A 19,025-nucleotide genomic window follows, 5' to 3' on the forward strand; every position below is an offset into this window, starting at 1 on the left:
TATCTTATTAATGACTTTTATTAGTATCTTTTTCCACAATCACAAATAAATAGTAATTGCACTGCATGGTCTAGCAGCTGGGACCATGGTTTCTTACACTTCGAATGGTTCCAGTAATCCAGGGTACATCTGGATTGGCAATGAGAGTTAAATTTTTCATTTCTTTGCCAGACTGCAGATAGAAAGGAAATCTCTCATTACCTTTTCTTGCTAGCAACTTCTCCAACACCTAGGATAGGAAAACTCTGGGGCAGTTCAAGTTTGGGAAGCTAGGACAAAGCACGAAAAAGGAAGAAGGATAAATCTTGCTGGACACAGTTGTAGCTGTTGTTTTACTCGATTATTACACCATACTTAGCAGGTGTTAATTACCTACAACAGAAATTGAGGTGGAGGGGCTAAATGGTATACCAGTGTCACACAGTATTGATATTTTTCAAATTAGAGGCTAGAATCCAGACCTTCTGATTCCTATCCAGTGTTTTCCCCTTTACCATACAAAGCTGAAAACCAAACTGTCCAGGCTAATTGAAATGTATATGTTCTAGAATCTTTTTAAGAATAAAGACAAGCTGGGAAAGCACCAAATATTCAGTGTATGCCGCCTTCAGTACTAGGTACCAGCATCAGATCCAGGATACATTTGTAGAAAACTTCAGCTAGCCCTGATTCTTGTGTTTATTTACCAGCTATCAAAATCACCCCAAGAAGCTTTTAAATCCTACCAATTTCCAGATCCTATTACCAGTATTTTCATTAGCTTCCCAGGATTCTATCTCTTGTTCTAAAACCTTTTGAGATACAACTAGGTTTAGGAACTAGTCATAAATTAACCCAAAAAGGTATAATGATTCTTCGAAGCTGTCAAGAATAGCAGCATAGTTATGGGTGGTGTGGACAGTGAAATGTGTGTTACATCTCGAAATCACACTACATTGGCTTTAACTTTAGTTTGCTACCCATTTCCCCCCATTCTACTCTCCAGAATGTTCCCTGTATAGAAGTCAGACCTGAGGACCACACTGGATCACATTTTTAAAGGTAGCAATTTTAAAAGATCCTTTTGAAAGATCCTTCCAAAAATGTTTCCTGTGTCTTGCAGTGTTTAAACAGAAGCTGTCAGTGGAGGCATAGAGGGAGGAGGAACTCAGTGACCGCAAAACCCCTTTGGACTCTTAAGATTATTATTCTGGTGGGGCTTTGGGGGGGGGGTTTGGTTTTTGGTTTTTGTTTTTTCAAAAAAAATGTGTCAAGTCAGGGATCCCTCTACCTTTAGCTAAAAAAAAAAACACCTAACTAGGCTTCTCAAAATAACAAGCAGTTGGAGGTAGAATGTGTAAGACTAACAGTAAAGTACTATTCTGGAGTGGGAATGATAGACAGGTAACCCATTAGTGATAGGCAGGCACCTATTTATGAAAGCCAGCTAGCTCCTGTTGTCTGAGAGTCTTCTCCTCAAGTTATCCTAGACTACAGCTGCCTCCTTCCAGCTAGCAGCCTCTCCCAGGATTGAAGAAGGAAGGATCTCTTGAGATCCAAAGACTCTGCTGCCTACGTCTGGTGCTGCTGCTGCCTTTACAAGGATCTCTTATCCTTCCTATCAGAAGCGGAGCTGCTAGCCTGGCAAAGTAGCACACATGGGAATTCACAGCATTCTGAGAGGCTGAAGGAGTAGGATCTGAACTCTGTGACTTAGTAAGATCCTGTCTCAATAAAAAAAGAAAGGAAAAAGCAAAAAAAAAAAAAAAAACAAAGATAAAGCTCAATGTGCAGGCCCTAGATTTAATCCCCAGTGCCACCAAAAAAAAAAAAAAAAAAAAGCTGCTGACATACAGGGTTCTGTGACTCCAAACACAACCCACTTCTAGCCCAGTTTGTTCTCACGTGTATTGCCCCACATAAACAATAAGATTCATATGTTTATTCTTATCCTCACATGTCCATAGACCTCTGTTTATTTGAGGGAACCAAATATTGGGGCTCTCTCTGTTGAGGATTTTCTAATAATAGTTCCCAGGAGATGGTAGTACACCACCAGTTGTACTGTTCCTTGCTCTGTGTCACCTCTGAAAAGAAATGCAGTTTGGAGTCCAGTTCTTTGAGTCTGGGGACAAAGCCCTCAAAAGTCCTGGGAAGTTGATACCAAGGATCCCAAACTTATATACCAGTTTGAAGTCAGACCTAGTCACCAGGACTCAGCACTCGGGAGGAAGCTGTGAACTCTCGAGGCTGAGAGTATTGCCAATCCTACCACACTGGTGGGGGCCAGAGTCTACAGCTGGCCCGTAGGTCTAGTCTTTCCTGTTCGTCACAGCTCTTACATCAGTCTTTTCTCTTGGTTTCTTGTGTTTCTTCTGTTCCTCATATTCAAGTATTTTCTGTTGGAAATAGCCTGTGGGTTCAGATATAAGTGTTAGAGGCATCTAACCTGGCCAGGCAGGCTATCATGAGCTCACGAATAAGGATCAAAAAAACGCTTTGTGTCCCACACTTCCCCCACACACCCATCCCTGCTAGTATCCTCAGGCCCTTGCAGCCCTCTGGAGATCAATGTTCAGTTTGGCCGAAAAATGAGTTTACAAACGGGATAATTACCAGAGGTTAGCCCTAAAATAAGAAAGGATCCAAGGGCTGGGGATACAGCTCAGCGGCACAGGGCCTTGCTTGGCAAGCACAAGGTCTTGGGTTCAGTTCCCAGTTTCAAAAAAGAAAAAGATCCAGGCCTGCTGACTAATCGACAGACCAGCTTTTATAAACTGTCAATCTATGAGGCATTGTCTCAGTTTTCAGGGGACTTCTTTTCAATCCCATTAATAAAAGTTACAACTGTGTGCATCTCTGGGAGAGACTTCTCGCTCCTGTTCATCCTAGACCCTCCCTGGGATGAGACTGTTGGGTATTAACTGTACCTGCAGGCGGATTCTTGCTCTTCTCAGCTTCCTGGATGAAAAGGGAGAAGAGCTGTGTCTTCACAAACTTCTTCACAAATCGGCGGTTGGTTTTGGAGGTCAAAGCCTTATAGAAGGACCGTTCTTGGAAGTGACCTTGCCCATTTGCCTCCCGCTTGATATAGGAGGCATAGTGGCCCACAGTCTTCACAAAGAACTGCACAAAAGGACCTGAAACATGCTCATTGATTTCTTCTGAAGCTATAAGGGACAGATAAAGGTCATCTCAAAGGGTAGCAGGAGGGTGAACCTGCCCAAAGTTATCTCCATGTATGGTTCTCTGTTATTTTTTTTGTTTTTGTTTTTCTTCTGGTACCAGAAATCGAACTCACAACCTTGCGCTTGCCAGGCAGGCACTTTGCCGCTGCACTAAATCCCCAGCGCCCATATATGGTGGTTATTGCAGGCCAAAAGCTCCCAAGGGAAGCAGTGGGGTAGGGTTCATAATTACTGACTGAAATATGACCCTGGGTATGTGTTCTTTGCCATTGCTCAGGAAAAATAAAATCTCCTATTCATTGCCCTAGGATCTGGACCTCTGGGGCTGGCCCAGAACTCCTGAGTCCATTTTAATTCTGGAAGGGAATGGTTAGGAATTATGCCCTCAAGTTCTCTAGGGAAACTCAAAATAAGAATGAGCTAGGGTAATTGTACTACTGATTTCTATTAGTTCATTGAAAGGAACAGTACTTACATTGTTTGATCAATTTTGCATGCCTATATCCGGTAATCTGAGCAACTACTTTGAAGATAACTATGCAATGTAATAACCATTGTTAATTTCCTATTAAAAAAATGAGCTAGAACTTACTCTTTAATTCCTCGATCCCCCTACCAAGAGAGTCTAAGATGTCGTCCTGTAGCTTTGGTGGTAGAATGTCTTTTTCATCACCAACCTAGAGAGGACAGCGTGAGCTCAGAGATAAAGCAGAGAGGAGGTGGGAGGGCAGGGGTTAGCAAAGAAAAGGAGGAGGGCATGAGCTCCATACCCCACTCCACACCCAAGTAATCACCCACATAGTGAAACAATAGAAGCTGTTTCTTCGTCTTCACTTTGACTCTAAACATTAGCAAAGGACACCCTATTCCTGTGTTTGAAAGGTACTGATTGTCTTACAGTGAAGTCATCTAGGTCTTCGAGGCCTCCTCAAGAAAAGGGAGGTCTGGCCAGGCATGGGGGCACACGGCTATAATCTCAGCCCTCAGGAGGCTGAGCCAGCAGGATTGCCATGAATCCAAGGCCAGCCAGGGCTACATAGTGGGTTCAAGACAAGTCTGAACTACACAGCAAGACCCTGTCTCCAAAGCCAAAAAGAGAAAAAGAAAAGTGGGGTCTTATTAGCAGTTCTCAAAATGTTTGTTGAAATAAGTAGAACATGATGAGACTACAGTGGTTGAGTTGGTAGTGGACCTGCAGGGGCTCTAAATCCAGATACTTACCGATAGTAAAAATGTTCCTTCACAAAGATTCACCAACAGGACCTGAAGTAAATACAAAATGCCTTTATCTCCTCATAGTTCTCAGGAGGATTTACCGCCCCATTTCTGCCTGTGGTTATATCACTGGGCCTACGTAACAACAAAATCAGCATCTTCGATTCTTACTTCCTGTCATATACTCTTGTCCCCTCACCATTCTCCTGTGGAAATCTCAGTTCCCTTCCGGGGGAAGGGGTGTGTGTCTAGAAAAGGTGGAGAAGAAAGGGCAAAAGTAGAAAGAAAGTAGAGTATAGGGAAATCATAGCCAGTCACTCCCTTAATAAAACACTGATCACAGAAATTACTTCCATATATGGAGCATTTTGAGCATGGCACACATGATAAGCACTTTGCATATTTTGTCTCATTTAGTGCTATTAGCAGTTCTGTGAGACAGGTACTATCTCTGTTTTGCAGTTGAAAAAAGGGAACAAAGAAGTTGACAGGCTGCTAATAAACAGCACAATTTCTAAGCCTAGCTTGCGCTGTCCCTGGGATTGCATTTCTCTCTACAACTCTTCCACTCCCTGTCCTCTGGTCACTCAAGGACAGGTAGACATGTTTTGATCTTTTAATGCTTACAACAACTTTATGGACAGTTGCCTGGGGTTCTAAGAAAAACTCCCTTTGGAGCCTTGGTCCTCCAGCAGGAAGCTCAACAAGGGAAGGAAATAAGCCCAGGGTCAATAGGAAGAGGGAAGGAAAGATAAGTGAAGAGACTAGATGCCAATAAGCTACAGGTAAAACAAGCACAGGGCTAGAACTTGGGCCCATCATGGTCTATGGGGCCTGCAGTATAAACCAGAGATTACAAAAATAGGCTTCTGGCTGATTCTAACCAGGAGATCTTTCTTTGCTCCTCAGAATACTTTTTAAATGACTGGTGTAGTTCCTGTTATTTAAATTGGGGTAGTTTACATTAAACTTTGATTTGAGACTTCTAAAAAGTTAACAGTTCTAACGCTGATCCACATTTTAAAGGGCAATACTCAGCTGCCCACGTTAGGCAGGACATCTGGTCACCAGTGTACCACTGTTCCCCCCAAATCATGTGCCATGCATTTTGGGACCTGTGTAGGGATCCTCTTCAGTTTGTGAATTGGTTCTTGACAAGAGTAAAGGATCCTTACATGCTTCTTTCCAAATACAAGGAAAAAGGGACTGAAAGTATGCCCCAAAATTGCATGCACTGTAATTATCCATCATCAAGGGAGAAAAGTTGAACCAGTTCAGGCATGAAACCATTTGAACACATAGGCTCAGATGCCTTCAAGCAGAGACAGCTGTTCATTTAAAAGGTTGAGAGGAAAAAGTGGTATGATGAATTCTTTTTTTGAGGCTACTTCCTGAAGTCTGACATATCTGAGCACATTATCATCCATGGAATAATCCTTTCCCATGAGCCTATGTAGAAAGTCAAGGAATCGCCCCAGCTCTCACTCTGACCACACGGCCTTTCTCCCCGCTCCCTCCCACTCCCTGCCTCCTTCTCAGAGCAGCTGCTGAGTAATAAAATAAGCCTGCATAGTAGGAGCCAGACTCCTCCTGGCTTTTCAGTTGTCTTCAAGCCTGACCATCAGGGGAGGAGCCCTAGCTTATGAGGAGCTGGAGCTGCAGGGTCAGGAACTTTCATAACTTTTGGGGTTGGGACATTTGAAGTTTTATTGCTAAACACGGGGCAAATACTCTGTCCCAGTTAGTCACAAGACTAAGGGCAGTTCAGAGGGCGTGTGTACTCAGCAGCTTTAAGGAAGGGTAAGAGCTAGAGGAGCAAAGAAGGGAAACTGCCTACTTCTCTTTTTCCCAGCAGTACCTTTCCCAAAAGGACCTTGGTTTCATCTGTGCTGGATTGCCTGTATGGGCTCCTCTAAGACACCTGAGTTCTCCTGATCTCAAGTATCTCTTAACATAAAATGGGAAAACCTCTTATTAGGGCTGGCTCCAGGCCTTTTTAGAAGCATACTTCTAGATTCCTCTTCCCTTGATAGGCCCTTTCTGCATAGAGTGAGCGAATCAATGGTTAGCCCGTGGCAAACATTCCCAAGTAGTTCTCCTTCAGGTATGGTAACGCGCTGTCCTTAAAGTTCCGACTAACGTGCTGTTTTTTCAACATCAGGGATAGATTTATGTGATGAATGCCCATTTTCATAATGGAGCCCTCTGCTGTGTCAGGGGCATGTTCCAGAAATAAACTAACAAAATCAAATGGAATTTGAACCTGTATCCTTATTAATCAGCTGAGCTCTGGGCTCCTTAGAAAGTAGGGCCTTGTAGGAAAAAAAAAAAATCTGTGTTTTCAAAACTTAATAGTTTTCGTAGCCCTCATAGGAGAGCTTATTTCCAAAGAATGTGAATGAACTCCAGTGGGGTTTATGTGGTGTAGACCAGCTGTGATCATCTGTTCAGCTGAGGGATGGGACATCTCAGCGATTGCTTAGCAAGGCTGGCTCGTGCAGGACAGTCTCATGACTCCCAGCTAAGTTATGCACCACCTCCTAAGACCAAAGAGAAATCATTCAGTAGAAGACAGCCAATCCTTATTAACATCAAGTGTGTGCCGTGTACCAGGCTGCAAGCGTTATACAGGTGATTTCCCTGAGAGTTGCAAGGAACTGAACACTGTTGTCCCCGTTTGTACATATCAGGAAGCCCAGGCTTAAAGAGATTAAGTAACTTGTCCCAAGTCATATAGTTGTTAGTAGCAAAGCTGGGATTGAAATCCAGGACTGCCTGGCTCTAAACCATGCACTGCTCCTGCTGCAGCATACCTCCTCTTCCATTGGGCTGTCCATAACCTCCTTCCGAAAGCGCATCTGCACTCCAACCATGAAGGGGGTGGGGCAGCAGACGGTGTCAAGAAGCTTCTCGGGGACAACAGGAATATAGGTGTGTGCCCAGCTGAAGGGGTAGAGCAGTGCAGCAGCAGCGTGGATGCACTGAGACAGGGTGCTGGAGCAGAGAACAGGAACAAGTCAGAAGGGCCCTGTACCTCCACCTTACGTGTTCACTCCACGCTCAGCACCTCCTGCAGGTGCAAAAAAATGTCTGGCAGCCGCACTGGTCATAGAGCTTGTAGCTACTTGTCATGAGGAAGGGAAGGGCAGAAACCAGAAGAGAAGAGGGTTCACTGCCCTAGAATGCGGCCTCCATTTGATCTTTTTTTCCCGGTTAGTCCTCTCAACTCCTTACCGGCAAAAATAAAAGTGGCTCAAAAGAGGAGAGAGAAGAAGAGACATCTTTGTTCAGAGGAGTGACAGCGTCTACTGTGCGCTCGTAACTGTGCTAAGGATGCAGACGCCAGGTAGAACTCTACACTGATTCCGCTTGTCTGGAACTGACAGTGTAGAGAAGAGACAGTTATGCTACCACGGGGCCTCTGCAGAAAGGCAGAGCCTTTTCTTATGTCTGTTTTTCCTCATCCTCAGCTTTGACCTCCATGGCTCTCCCTGGCCACTTGAATTTACTGAAAGCTACCAGGTTGGTGCCTGAGCGAGTCTGGGAAATTCCTAGGTTCCAGGAACCTCTGCCTGACAATTCCTTCCTGGAAAGTCCCCCAGAGGTGGCTTCTCTAGTCTTTGCAAGGAAGCAGTCCTTATGCCATTAGCGCCCAAGGCACAACTCAGCCCTTCCTGACTTACCACACACACACACACACACACACACACACTGGTTTCATGACTCTTCACTTCTCCAGCCAAATTGTCCCAAAGCCAAGGCCAATAAAAACACAGATGCAGAAACCTTGTTTCAATTCTTGTTATCAAGTTAATACTTCCTGAGTTAGAAAGACTGAGCATCTGAGCTTATAGCTAAAGATCTGGCTGACTGGAAGTCCCCTCCCACCGAGAGACTCAGAGATCTGAAAACTCACTGCGGGGAGGAAATGGCAGTAGTGGTATTTCCCTGGAGAAAGTTTGCTTCTGAGAGGTGAATCCTGCAGCCTCTACTTCACAAGCACTGATCTGAGCGATCAGATGAGAACCCCACCCATGCACAACAGAAACTTCTCATTTTCACACAGGGTTGGGAGCAGAAGAGCCATTTCCAAGGCAAAAGATGCTGCCCCTCCCCACAAAGATTAACTTACAAGTAGTTCCTGTAATACACTGTGTCTGGCTTTCACTGATTTTCTTAGAATCTTCAACAGAGACCCCCCAACCCCGGCCCAAGCTTTATTTCCTCTTTTCAGTCTTGAAGTTCTCAGAGGTAAAAAGCAAATCATGACAGAGGCCCACTTGGACTACTCACAGGGATATACTTATCTGTGACCTTACTAAGAACAGCAGTGCGTGCTTGCCAAAATACCTGGCAGGGTGCTAGGTGCTCAGTATGCACCTAATTATTTCCTTTATAAACCTACCAGTTAGGTACAATCACTTCTATTCTGCAGCTAATGAGATCTGGACTTTAAGAAAAGCAACTGACCTAAAGGATACCTTGTAACTAAAGGCGGAAGAACAGCACTTGGAACTCATTCTGCTGAGTTTCTTACTTACAACTATTACATAATCCTGCATCCCCTTAAGGCCAAGAACCAACCCCCGCTGATATCTTCCCGATGCTTGGCATCTGGCAAGCAGCTGACACAAAATAAATGTTTGTTGAATGAGTGAACAAATGGACAGATGGATTTACCTTCTGTATCATTACACATCTTCCTGTCTTGTTCTCCACCCTCTTTTCCTCCTTGGCCTTAGAAGAGTAAAGTCATACCTGCATCCACCCTAATTGGTTCTGCCTAGGCTGTCCCAGGAACCCTTCACGTCCTTCTCAGAACTAAATCAGGAAATTTTTTCAGGCCTTGGCAGCAATCAAATTTGGAGATGGGGCAGAGGGTTGCTGCAGCTGTTTCTCTAAGCCTAATATACAAATCCAGAAACTGGAAGTGACGGAGTAGGCACAAGTCCTACAGTTTGACTTCCTTTGACAAACTCCACCCTGTTCCCTTCCACCCAGGATGAAGGCCATTCTGGCCATTCAGTGTCTGGGCCCACCTGAGACCTTCTGCCAGGAAGATGATTTTTCTTTCCAGCACTGCAGAGGCAAAGATCTGAATAATCTGTTCAAAGCTGAGACAGTGTAACAGAGAACTAAAGTCCACATGTTCAAGGTGGGAATCCAGGGGCCGTGTCAGAGAAATGAACTGTGGGAAAATCAGAGAGGAAAACGTCATCACACCTGCAAAATCATGCAGGAACCAGAATGCTGGGTCTCTACCTGCCCTATTCTATTCTCCCTACAGCAGGAGGCTGATCCTTCCTGTTTCTCAGGCTAAAAGCCACCAACAGCACTCACCTGCTCCGAAGACAGCACGGTGTTATATTTTCCAGCACGGTGTGAGATCTTGCTTTGAGCACATTACCCTCTCTAACCTGCTTCACCCCGGCTCCCTCTATACCTGGAGCAGAGGGTGCTTTGCTATACAGCCCTTTGAGGGTTGGCTTCTCCCTCACTGCTCTCCTCCCTTCATTCTTATCCGCTTTAAGATCACAAAGGTCCACTCCTACCACCTGATACTGCCTACCCTTCTCTCATGTAGCACTCTGGTTTTTCCTTTTATCACTATACCATAATTTTTAATTATATATTCATTGGTGTGTTCACTTATTTAACATCTGTCTTTCCTACCAGATTTTAGCTCCATGATGTCAGGAACCGTGTTTGTTTTTGTCACCATCACATACCCAGGAAATAGGATAGCTTGGCACACACACAACATATTTTCCGAGTAGATGAAAAAGTCCTAGCCACTCCCTTATTTTTCTGTGGGGAGGTCAAGGTCCAGAGGGGCACACAGGCTCTCCAGAGCTCCAAGGGCAGGACTAGAATTCTTAAACCAAAGTTCCACTTTCTGCCTCAGTCTGTTTAAGCATTGGAACAATAGCATCCCCAGGTTGCATGGGTAGGGACTCAAGGGTGGGGATGGATGATAAGGACTAGACAGACGGAGGCCATGAGGTAGAGATATAGAATAGATACACAGAATACGGGAGAGGTGTAGGGCCAAGTGGCAGCTTGGGGGCTGGGGGAGGGGGCAAAGTCCTCCTAGCACCAACAACCTCAACTTACATGGTACCCTGATCACAAATACAAGTCTTGGTGGGTTGAACAGTAACTGCATGCTTGTGGACATCAGGTTAGAAGGCTCAGGAAATTTGGATTTGATATTTCAGCTCTGCCAATAATTCTAACCAAGTCCCAGTCCCCTCCTGGCTCAGTTTCTCTACACTTTGACCTGGTGAATGGAAGAAGAGGGGTAAGAGGTGCCACAGAAGCCAGGGGAACCTCAGCCATTTGCTAACCCACCTCCGTGCCTGAGTCAGGGATGAAGCTCTTGAGGGTCACAGTCTTTCCAGGAGCAGGGAAAGCAGCCTCCCGGAGGCCCTGCATGAACGGGTAGATGACAGCCATGGAGATCTGATGCCTCTTCTCCACTTCATCCAGGATCTGCAGGAAAGGATTTCAGGAGCACATGGAAGGCTCTTGTGCAGTCCAGCTTATTCTCATGTACTTCGAGGCCCCTCCACCTGCAGGCTTTTTTGCCCTCTTTTGCAAAGACCAGTATTCTAAATCTGCTGTCTCCTGAAAAAGATCTATTTCCTAGCCTTCTTTTTACTTTCTCTACCAATACATATTTCTCCCTTCTTCTAAAGCAGTTGTCTCCACAAAATCATCCAGCATGAACTCATCACCCATGATGGCACTCCCAGGACTGTGATCCTAGGGGTCTAACCTCATGGGTGTCACCCTATCCTCCAGTTTTCACTGAACACCCCAGAAGCAGGGGCTGCTTCCAACCCTTGAAACCTTGCACAAATGAAAGTTCCAATCAAGCAAAGGCTGACAAAGTTCCTTTTTCCTCCTCCAAGGGTCTTGATGGGGCAGAACAAAAGGAAGCCCTTTTTGCCATCAAGATGTGCCCCTTTCAAATGCTGATTCAGGTGGACCGACACTCTAATTAGTCCCTGAAGCAGCACAAGCCCTGGGGACCTCAACTTCCCTTTTCCCTTCAAAGAGGTCACAGCAAGTCTCAGGGCTCCTAATTTATGATGATTACTTTTATATTTATTTTATGCTCTGTCTTTTATACAAAGACTTCTACATCACTTCATTTGAGCTTCACACCAGTACAGGAGAAAGAACAGTAAGATGACATTAATTAACACCATTGGACAGATGAGGAAGCTAGAGTTCAGGACAAGACAGTCTTGAAGGTCTTCCTTTGTCTTGCTTCAATTGCTTTTTGCTTTTCTTTCTTTTTTTTTTTTTTTTTTTTTTTGAAACAAGGTCTCACTATGTAATTAGGTTGGCCTTGAACTCACTATATAGCACAGGGTGGTCTCAAACTCAGCTTCCTTCCCGAGGGCTAGGATCACAGGTGTGCCACCGTGCATGGCTACCTCTACTGCTTTCTTATTTGACCAGAGTGGGGAAAGTGCTTTTGAGACAGTCCTCTAAATTCCCTTAAAGTTAAGTCAACCCCAAGGCCCCCACCTCATTTTCCCCAAATGTCCTTGATGCCAGGTGGGCTGTCCACTCAGGCTCAGGTTGCATAGGCAGGGCAGATACCCAGGCAGAGCCCGGAAGCTGAACAAGCTTAACAGGCCCCAAGGAATCCTGTTCCACCCCTACCTTGGAGAACAAGCCGAAGCAGCCGATGCAGCTGATGATGCAGTACACTTTAGGAAGGCGAGGGCCAGGGCCAGCGGGCTGAGAAGGCACAAAATGTTCCCTCAGTGCGGTAGCCTCCCCAGGGGCTTCTCCCACCTGGGGCTAATGTGGTACAGACTGAGCGCTGGGGTAGGGATTCAGTGGGAACAGTGGCCCCGTGGAGAAAGGCCTGGCTCTGCAGTAGGAGGGTCAAAATGGTGACTAAGATCAAAAGAAGGTCACCTTCAGAGGAGTAGACAACCGTAGACTACTGCTACCTTCAGGGCCAACAGGATCTGCGGATTACCAAATGTGTCTCAGAGATGAGGAAATCACTGTAAAAAATCCCATGGAGAATCCCCTGACACCCAAGACTTAAACTGTACTGTCAAAATCCCAGACTCTGTTCTGGGAGGCTCCAAACTCCAGGCCCTAAGCTGGCCTAGGTAGTGAAGACTAGGGGAGGAGTCAGGTGGACACTGTCACAGTGATGAGAGCTGTTAAAGCTGGGAGAGCACACATCAGAACCCGGCAGCAGAGGTTCCCTAGGTGGGCAAGGAGAGAGCCTTGTTCTAATTCTTGCAAGAAAAAGAGAGGACACTGACATGGAAGTAGGTGGTGGGCTGTGCTCTCTACAACCACGCTGCCGAGGAGTCCAGGATTTTGCAGCTGGGCTTAAATAGCCCAGATGCTGAACAGAGAGTCTTTAGAAAGGAGAGGGCATTTCTGAGCAGCACAGACCAGTAGGCGCCTGCAGTATCCAATCTTCCTGCTCCCATCCACATTAGTCAGGACGAAAGAGAAAGTCTCCCTAAAAAAGAGCAGACAGGTATTGGTTTGCATTTGCTTGCTGATTCTAAAAACAGAAGATAGTCTGCGACGGGTGTGGAGAAGAGGATTAAAAAGAAGCCACTGATTAGGCCTGGCAGTAATAACCCCAGCAATTTATTAAGTGCTCGTTAGTGCCACACCCTAAATGTGTCACCTCATTTGATTCTCAAAAACAACCTTTGAGGTAGATTCAATTATTATCGCCCCTTTAAATAAAAAGGAGCTGAGACTGTGAAAGGGTATTTCTTACCCAAGTTTAACTTCTAAGTGGTTAAACCAAATTTAAACAGGTAGTCAATTTCCAGAGCTCATGTTTTAAGGATCTCTACTGTACTGACTTCTGGTGAGTCCAGCTTCTGCCATCAGCAGAGTCAAAAACAATGATTTTTGGCCAGGCATGGTGGTGCACGCCTGTAATCCCAGCACTCTGGAGGCTGAGGCAGGAGGATCATTGCGAGTCCAAGACCAAATTGGGCTACAAAGTGAGCTCAAGTTCAGCCTGAACTGCACAGCAAGACCTTGTCTCAATAAAAACAAAACAAAACAAAGAAGTGGTTTTTGTTCCTAGGACAAGTGAGAGAATCTCACTCATCTTTTGACAAAAGTTGAACAAACACTAAAATCTTTAAAGACCTTGCTGCAATACCTTTACAAAGGAATCACCTTCAGTCCCTGGCAGGAAATCATTGTGCACACCAGGTTGTGGTAGCATAGAAGTCAAGAGCTCATAGGTATCCCTGCTTCGCCCATTCTGATACCTCTGCCGGGGCTGGCGGTTACCTGGGATACTCGGTGAGAGGTGCCCACTCGTTCCCATCTGGGAAGCAGAACAAGGGAATGGCGCTGAGCAACCGCTCCTCCTCCTCCTGCTGGCCCCGAAGTAAGTTCTCCCTCTACAAGGAAAAGAAAAAGACATGTATTGTGGGCAGAAGGAGGTTGGAGGGCTAGCGGGGTTTCTTTTGAGGCTTTACAGGTATCTGAGGATAAGCTTTTTCACTGGCATAGGGACCAAAGGGCACCTTTAACTCTCAATCTAAACACTGCATTCCGAGTCTGGCAGGACAGAACGAAAGATAAGACAGCTCCTCCTGGGCCACATCACCATGAATCTGGGGGTCTACATAGGAAGGAGGTCAGGGGCCACACTGAATACAGAAAGGTCCTGAGTTGCCCAACCCCCTTAGGAGGGCAATGTCAGAAAAATACCACATCAGACAAGAGAAGCCGCCACCTCAGCTGCTGCACCTGCTAAAAAAAGAGATTAATGAGGATGCTATATTCTCACCTTCTCGTTCAGTGCAGAATCAGACAAGAAAAAGCTTTCTGCTTGGCTGTGGCAAAGTCCTGCAGCTGGGTACCCGCCCCACCCTCTCTTTCCCACACAGCCCACGGGGGAGGAGGGATTCCTTCTAGGAGGTTTGTCTGGAGCTAAGGTTCTTTAAGAGAAATGAAATTGGAAAGAACTAGGAGGCCCCAGAAGGGGCAAGAGTACTAGCCTATTTAGAAGCCACTTTGAAGATACCAAAGTAGTACAACAACTCTTGATAATCTCCTACCTCTTTTGTCTCTAAGGCACTATTATTTGTCTATTTGTTTTCCTGAGAAACTATTTTGTAGATAACAATATGTAAAACGATAACCATTGATAATGTCCTACCATTTTGTCTGTAATTTGCTAAGTCCCCCCTATTATTATGTTATCCTTCTTTTACTCTTTAAAATTTAAAAAAAAAGAGTACTAGCCTAGTTTCCCAGCTAGGAGCCTCAGTCAATCCCTCACAAAGCAGTCAGACCTAGATTTTGTGGGTGATAACAGAAAACTAAGGCTAGGCTGAAACGGAAATGAGACTAGTTGCGCTATCACCTTACAAACACCCCAATCCGCTGTCCCCCAGCCCCCCACCCTTTCTCACTCCTTACCTTGGGGAACTGGTAGGTGATGGTGGGCTCATAGTCATCTCCTGAACGCTTCTTTTTGAGAGAAACCACCACAAGGTATTCAAAGAAGTGTTGCCCCCCAGCAAAGCTGGGAAGAGTATGCTCCTGGGTCCTTTCTGGTTCCTTGACAGATTCCCCTAGACCATCCTGGGGAGGTCCTAAAACCAAAACACCAAGGTCCCTTCAGTACTCCATCAATCCATTCTGTAAGTCTGTAAGAATCTGAGCAACTTCCATACCTCCAAGCCACCTTGCCAGCACTGAGATACCTGGAGCCAGGCCAGCGCCAGCAGTCACAGGACAGGGCTAAAGCCAAGTGGGCAGTTTCCACACCCACCTGGGAAACTTGAAACCAGGGAGAGCCAAGAGGAGGAAAAAACCATTGATGTGGAAGCTGAGGAAATATACCAGAGTTTCATGGAGGTCCTGTGCCCCAGGGCACTACAAGTCTCAGCTTACCTATGACATGTGCCCAGGGCAGCCCTGGAACAGCATGCCTCAGAGTAGACTTGTACTGAATTACCAGAACAGGTCCAAGGGGCATATGACTTTGATTACTCCACCCTCCACTGAGGGCAACCCCAGCTCTGTACATCAGCAGGGGAAATCTCCTGCCCTGGTCACATGGGGGACCATGTGGCGATAGACACACAAAGGAAAAAGAGGAAGGAGTACTTTAAGAAAGAAACAGATCCGTTTAAGAGGTTCACCGAATGAAAAGGAAGTGGGCAGTCCTGTCCTGACCTGCTCGGACTCGAGGCAGCTGGTTCCGGAGGATCCTGAGCACCCGGCCTACCCCTTGTCTTTCCATCTTCCTGCGCCTTTCAGCCATGAAGCACTCTCCTTTCCCCCAGCACAGGCTGGCTACAGAAAGCCTGAGAAAGCGACCGCTGCTTCGGTCTCCAGCCACAACGCTATGCAGCCAAACTCCACAATGTCTTCCAAAGAGGAGAGAACAGTTTCCATCCTGTGCACCCTGTGGTGGAGCAAGAAGGATGTGACGGGACCCAGGAGGCAGCTGAACGTGGTACGATCACAGGCAGCATCCTGGCACTGCCGCTGGCTCTAAGCTCCTCCCAAGAGCCTCGGGGTGTGGTAAGAGAAAAGGTTATGAGCAAACACCACCACGGCCCAGTCGTTCTGGGATAAGAGCTCTGAATTCTGGCCTTTGGGTTGTGTAGCGAGTTTATTTACAAGCTTGGAACAGTTAAGAATGCCCAATAGCAGTAGATTAGGGGCGCTGGAACCCTACAGGTCTCAGGGCAGTGATCTGACATTACCACAACTTGCACTGCTAACATTTTACTTCTCAGCTTTGTCAAAAGCAGCTGAAAACCCCTGCAAGGCCACCTGCCACATTTCAGAACTTCTAAGACTTCAAAACCTTAGCCAAGAGCACAGGGCCAAACACTGCCTGCCGTGCCCTGGCTAAAATAAGAGACAGCCAAATAATGATCTAAACGGATTAATCTTTCAGCAAAAGAAGGAGTCTTAGAAGTCAGTATGGACCCAAAACTCCCTCCTCCTTGATGGTAAAGTACAGAACAAAATCTCTCTACACTGAGAATTACTGCTGTTATTTCCAGAATTACTACAGTGAAGCTCTCTTGCCTCCTGCAATATGTCCTGGGCTAAGGCAGGAAGCTCTCTCACTAGGACTGTTCCAGGGCTCCAGCATATTCCATCTTCCCAAATATGAAGCCCTGACTCAGGAAATGGTCCCCAGCCTAGAGCAGGACACCGGTTGCATCAGCAGCCTGAGGTCACGCAGGGCCAGTGGAAAGCATCCGGGTGATTTCTACCCCACTCCCACTCAGCTATTTTCCCTGAATGACCTGGTCAGGTCAGCGAGCTGAGCTGCTGACCCACTGCTGTGTCTGAAGACTGAAGAACAGAATAAAAAAAGCAATAAATCACCCCTGATTCTCACAGAAATCCTTCAATATGGAAATGCATAGAGCAAGCAAAAGGACTTTTGCCACAAAGTTGCCTCAAAGAGGAGTTAGGTGGCAGAGGGGTTTGGTGCCAGGGTCTGTCATCTCTGCAAAGAATGAGCAGCCTTCTGGAAGGCAGTGAGATGCTAGGGTGGGAGAGGCAGCTGCCTTGATCCAAAGAGCTACAGTGGGCTTTTGTGGCATTAGTAAAAGCCAGGGCTTGATGAGTCAGCCGTGACTCTAAGAGAGCAAGCTTTTTTTTGTTTTGTTTTGTTTTGTTTTGTTTTCTTCCTCCGATACCGGGAACCAAACTCACAACCTTGTGCTTGCCAGGCCGGCGCTTTGCCGCTGAGCTAAATCCCCAGCCCCGAGAGCAAGCCTTAATCACAGTAAATAAGCATGGTACAAACCAAGAAGAGTGAACCAGAACACTCAGAACCATCACCATATTTTATTCACACCCTGCACAACTTACTGTACCATCCTAACTTCCTGTCTGAGGAACAAGTACCTTCCAGATACAGACAGGGAAACTGAGGCATGGAGTGACTCAGAAGCTATCTAAAATTAGCAGGATCTGCTAAGGGTGGGGGTTATGAAAGTCCTATGACCAGACTCCTGCCTTCGGGGTACATTCCACAGCAAACATCCTGCAGCAGTTTGCAAAGGGCTTTGAGAACTAGAATCTTCTCACTGATCGTTCCAGAACCTCAGGAAATCATGCCCTGTCCTAAATCCTTTGGGTAGCATTTTCAGCCCATTTCTTTCTGGTTTATCAGGAGAGACAAGACAACAGTAAAGCTCAGAAGTCTTTGATAGATAGAAAACATCACTAGACTTTCGGCCAAGGCCTGAGAAATCCAGTAGGATCCCACTGTCTCCCTCACCTCTTACAAAAGGAGCTATCAACAGAAGAGAAAATCATCAAAGAAAATTAACATCCAGCAAACTCTTGCTTCATAGAAGGCATCTCATGTTTTCCCCACAGCCCTGGAGAGGAATTACTACCCGACTTTTAGTTGATGAGAGAACCACCCTTTCTAAAGAAGTCAGGAGGCTGGTTACACTTGTTCCTCCATCAAGAAACCCCTCCCACAGGCAGCTGGCAGAGTCTCAGAACTGTCTAGATTCAAATACAGGTGAGGAGACTTCCTGGAACCTAATGTGAAAAGCCGGCCAGGCCTTCCTCTTTGAGTTAACATGCTCTCAACCTAGAACCACAACACTCTACCCAGTGTGGGCGTGCACACACACACACACACAAATGCATGCACACACACAACCCTTTCTAACATACAACTGCCCTAGTACCAGAAAAGCAAGAGAAGAAAGGGAAAATCCCCAGAAAGCTGAAGGATAGAGTGGAAGATGAAGGCAGAACATTCTTCTGGCCTGACAGTCACTAGACCTTCCAACAGGTAAGAGACTACCCACTTCCCAGTTCCTCAGAGGTTAGGGAGCTCCCCCAAACAGTCACCTGCCCTACACTGAGTTGGGATGGGCGGGTGGGGCAACTGGAACGCCTCATCTGGGCTGCAGCAAGCAGACCCTATTCATTCAACAAATTTGCAAGGCTCTGAGAGGCCCAGGGAAAAAAGGTTGGTGGTCCAGAGGGAGTCAGTGTCTGAGCTTCCTCAGATGTAATAGCCAGATTTTATCTTTTTTTTTTTTTTTTTTTTTTTTTTTTTTTGATACAGGGTTTCACTATGCAGCTCAGACTAGCCTTAAGCTCACTTTGTAGCCCAGGCTGGTCTCAAACTCGGAACAATCCTCCTGCCTCAGCCTCCCAAGTGCTAGGATTATAGGCGTGCGCCATCACACCCGGCTAATAGCCAGATTTTAGAGAGAATAGAGGGACTGAAGAAGGAACAGGAGTAGAAGAAGGAATGGGAATAGAACAAAGAGCAGATCACTCAGAAGTCAGTGCAGTTCAGAGAAGGAGGCATTGGCCTAATTCCTGGGCTCTCCCCAACTCCAGGACTTGGAATAGGAGAGAGATTCATGGGGCTCTAGAATTGCCAGCCTTGAAGGACTGAGCTGCCTGGAAATGATCTCCTCTCATTGTCCAGTCCTCTTCTCTTCAGAAGCAGGACTTCTAGGTAAAGTGTCAAAAGAGTCAGAGCCACTCAGCTATAGGGCTGACCAGCTACAAGAGCCAACACTGTTTGATAAATGAATGGATAAATTAGTGAAATCCTGGTTGCCATCCTTCCAAAGCCCAAGGCTCCTGCTAAAAACAAAGAGT

The 19,025-nt window shown here is 46.1% G+C and overlaps 1 protein-coding gene and 1 long non-coding RNA gene across 6 annotated transcripts in view; one reads left to right on the forward strand and one right to left on the reverse strand.

Annotated features, from left to right (window-relative positions):
- Dennd2d (DENN/MADD domain containing 2D) overlaps positions 1 to 19,025 on the reverse strand; it is a 19,809-nt gene continuing 784 nt past the window's right edge. The window contains exons 1-12 of one of the 5 annotated variants that reach the window (XM_013516456.1): positions 15,591 to 15,948; positions 14,829 to 15,004; positions 13,689 to 13,801; positions 12,819 to 12,888; positions 12,060 to 12,137; positions 10,734 to 10,874; positions 9,422 to 9,570; positions 7,196 to 7,376; positions 4,389 to 4,430; positions 3,760 to 3,844; positions 2,910 to 3,149; positions 1 to 2,392 (exon numbers count right to left, since the gene is read on the reverse strand). In XM_013516456.1, the coding sequence (XP_013371910.1) occupies positions 2,292 to 2,392; positions 2,910 to 3,149; positions 3,760 to 3,844; positions 4,389 to 4,430; positions 7,196 to 7,376; positions 9,422 to 9,570; positions 10,734 to 10,874; positions 12,060 to 12,137; positions 12,819 to 12,888; positions 13,689 to 13,801; positions 14,829 to 15,004; positions 15,591 to 15,678 (1,464 nt within the window). In that variant the 5' untranslated portion in view covers positions 15,679 to 15,948 and the 3' untranslated portion in view covers positions 1 to 2,291. The other 4 variants (XM_013516455.1, XM_013516457.1, XM_005388943.2 and 1 more) reach the window with 4 other exon arrangements.
- The window catches only part of LOC102024044, a 21,325-nt gene continuing 19,405 nt past the window's right edge, over positions 17,106 to 19,025 (forward strand). Inside the window, exon 1 of the long non-coding RNA XR_001234870.1 lies at positions 17,106 to 18,198. This is a non-coding gene — a long non-coding RNA (uncharacterized LOC102024044). The remainder of the gene's footprint in view (positions 18,199 to 19,025) is intronic.

The sequence above is a fragment of the Chinchilla lanigera genome, unplaced genomic scaffold, assembly GCF_000276665.1.
Source record: "Chinchilla lanigera isolate Chin_1 unplaced genomic scaffold, ChiLan1.0 scaffold00034, whole genome shotgun sequence".
NCBI classification, from domain to species: Eukaryota; Metazoa; Chordata; class Mammalia; order Rodentia; family Chinchillidae; genus Chinchilla; species Chinchilla lanigera.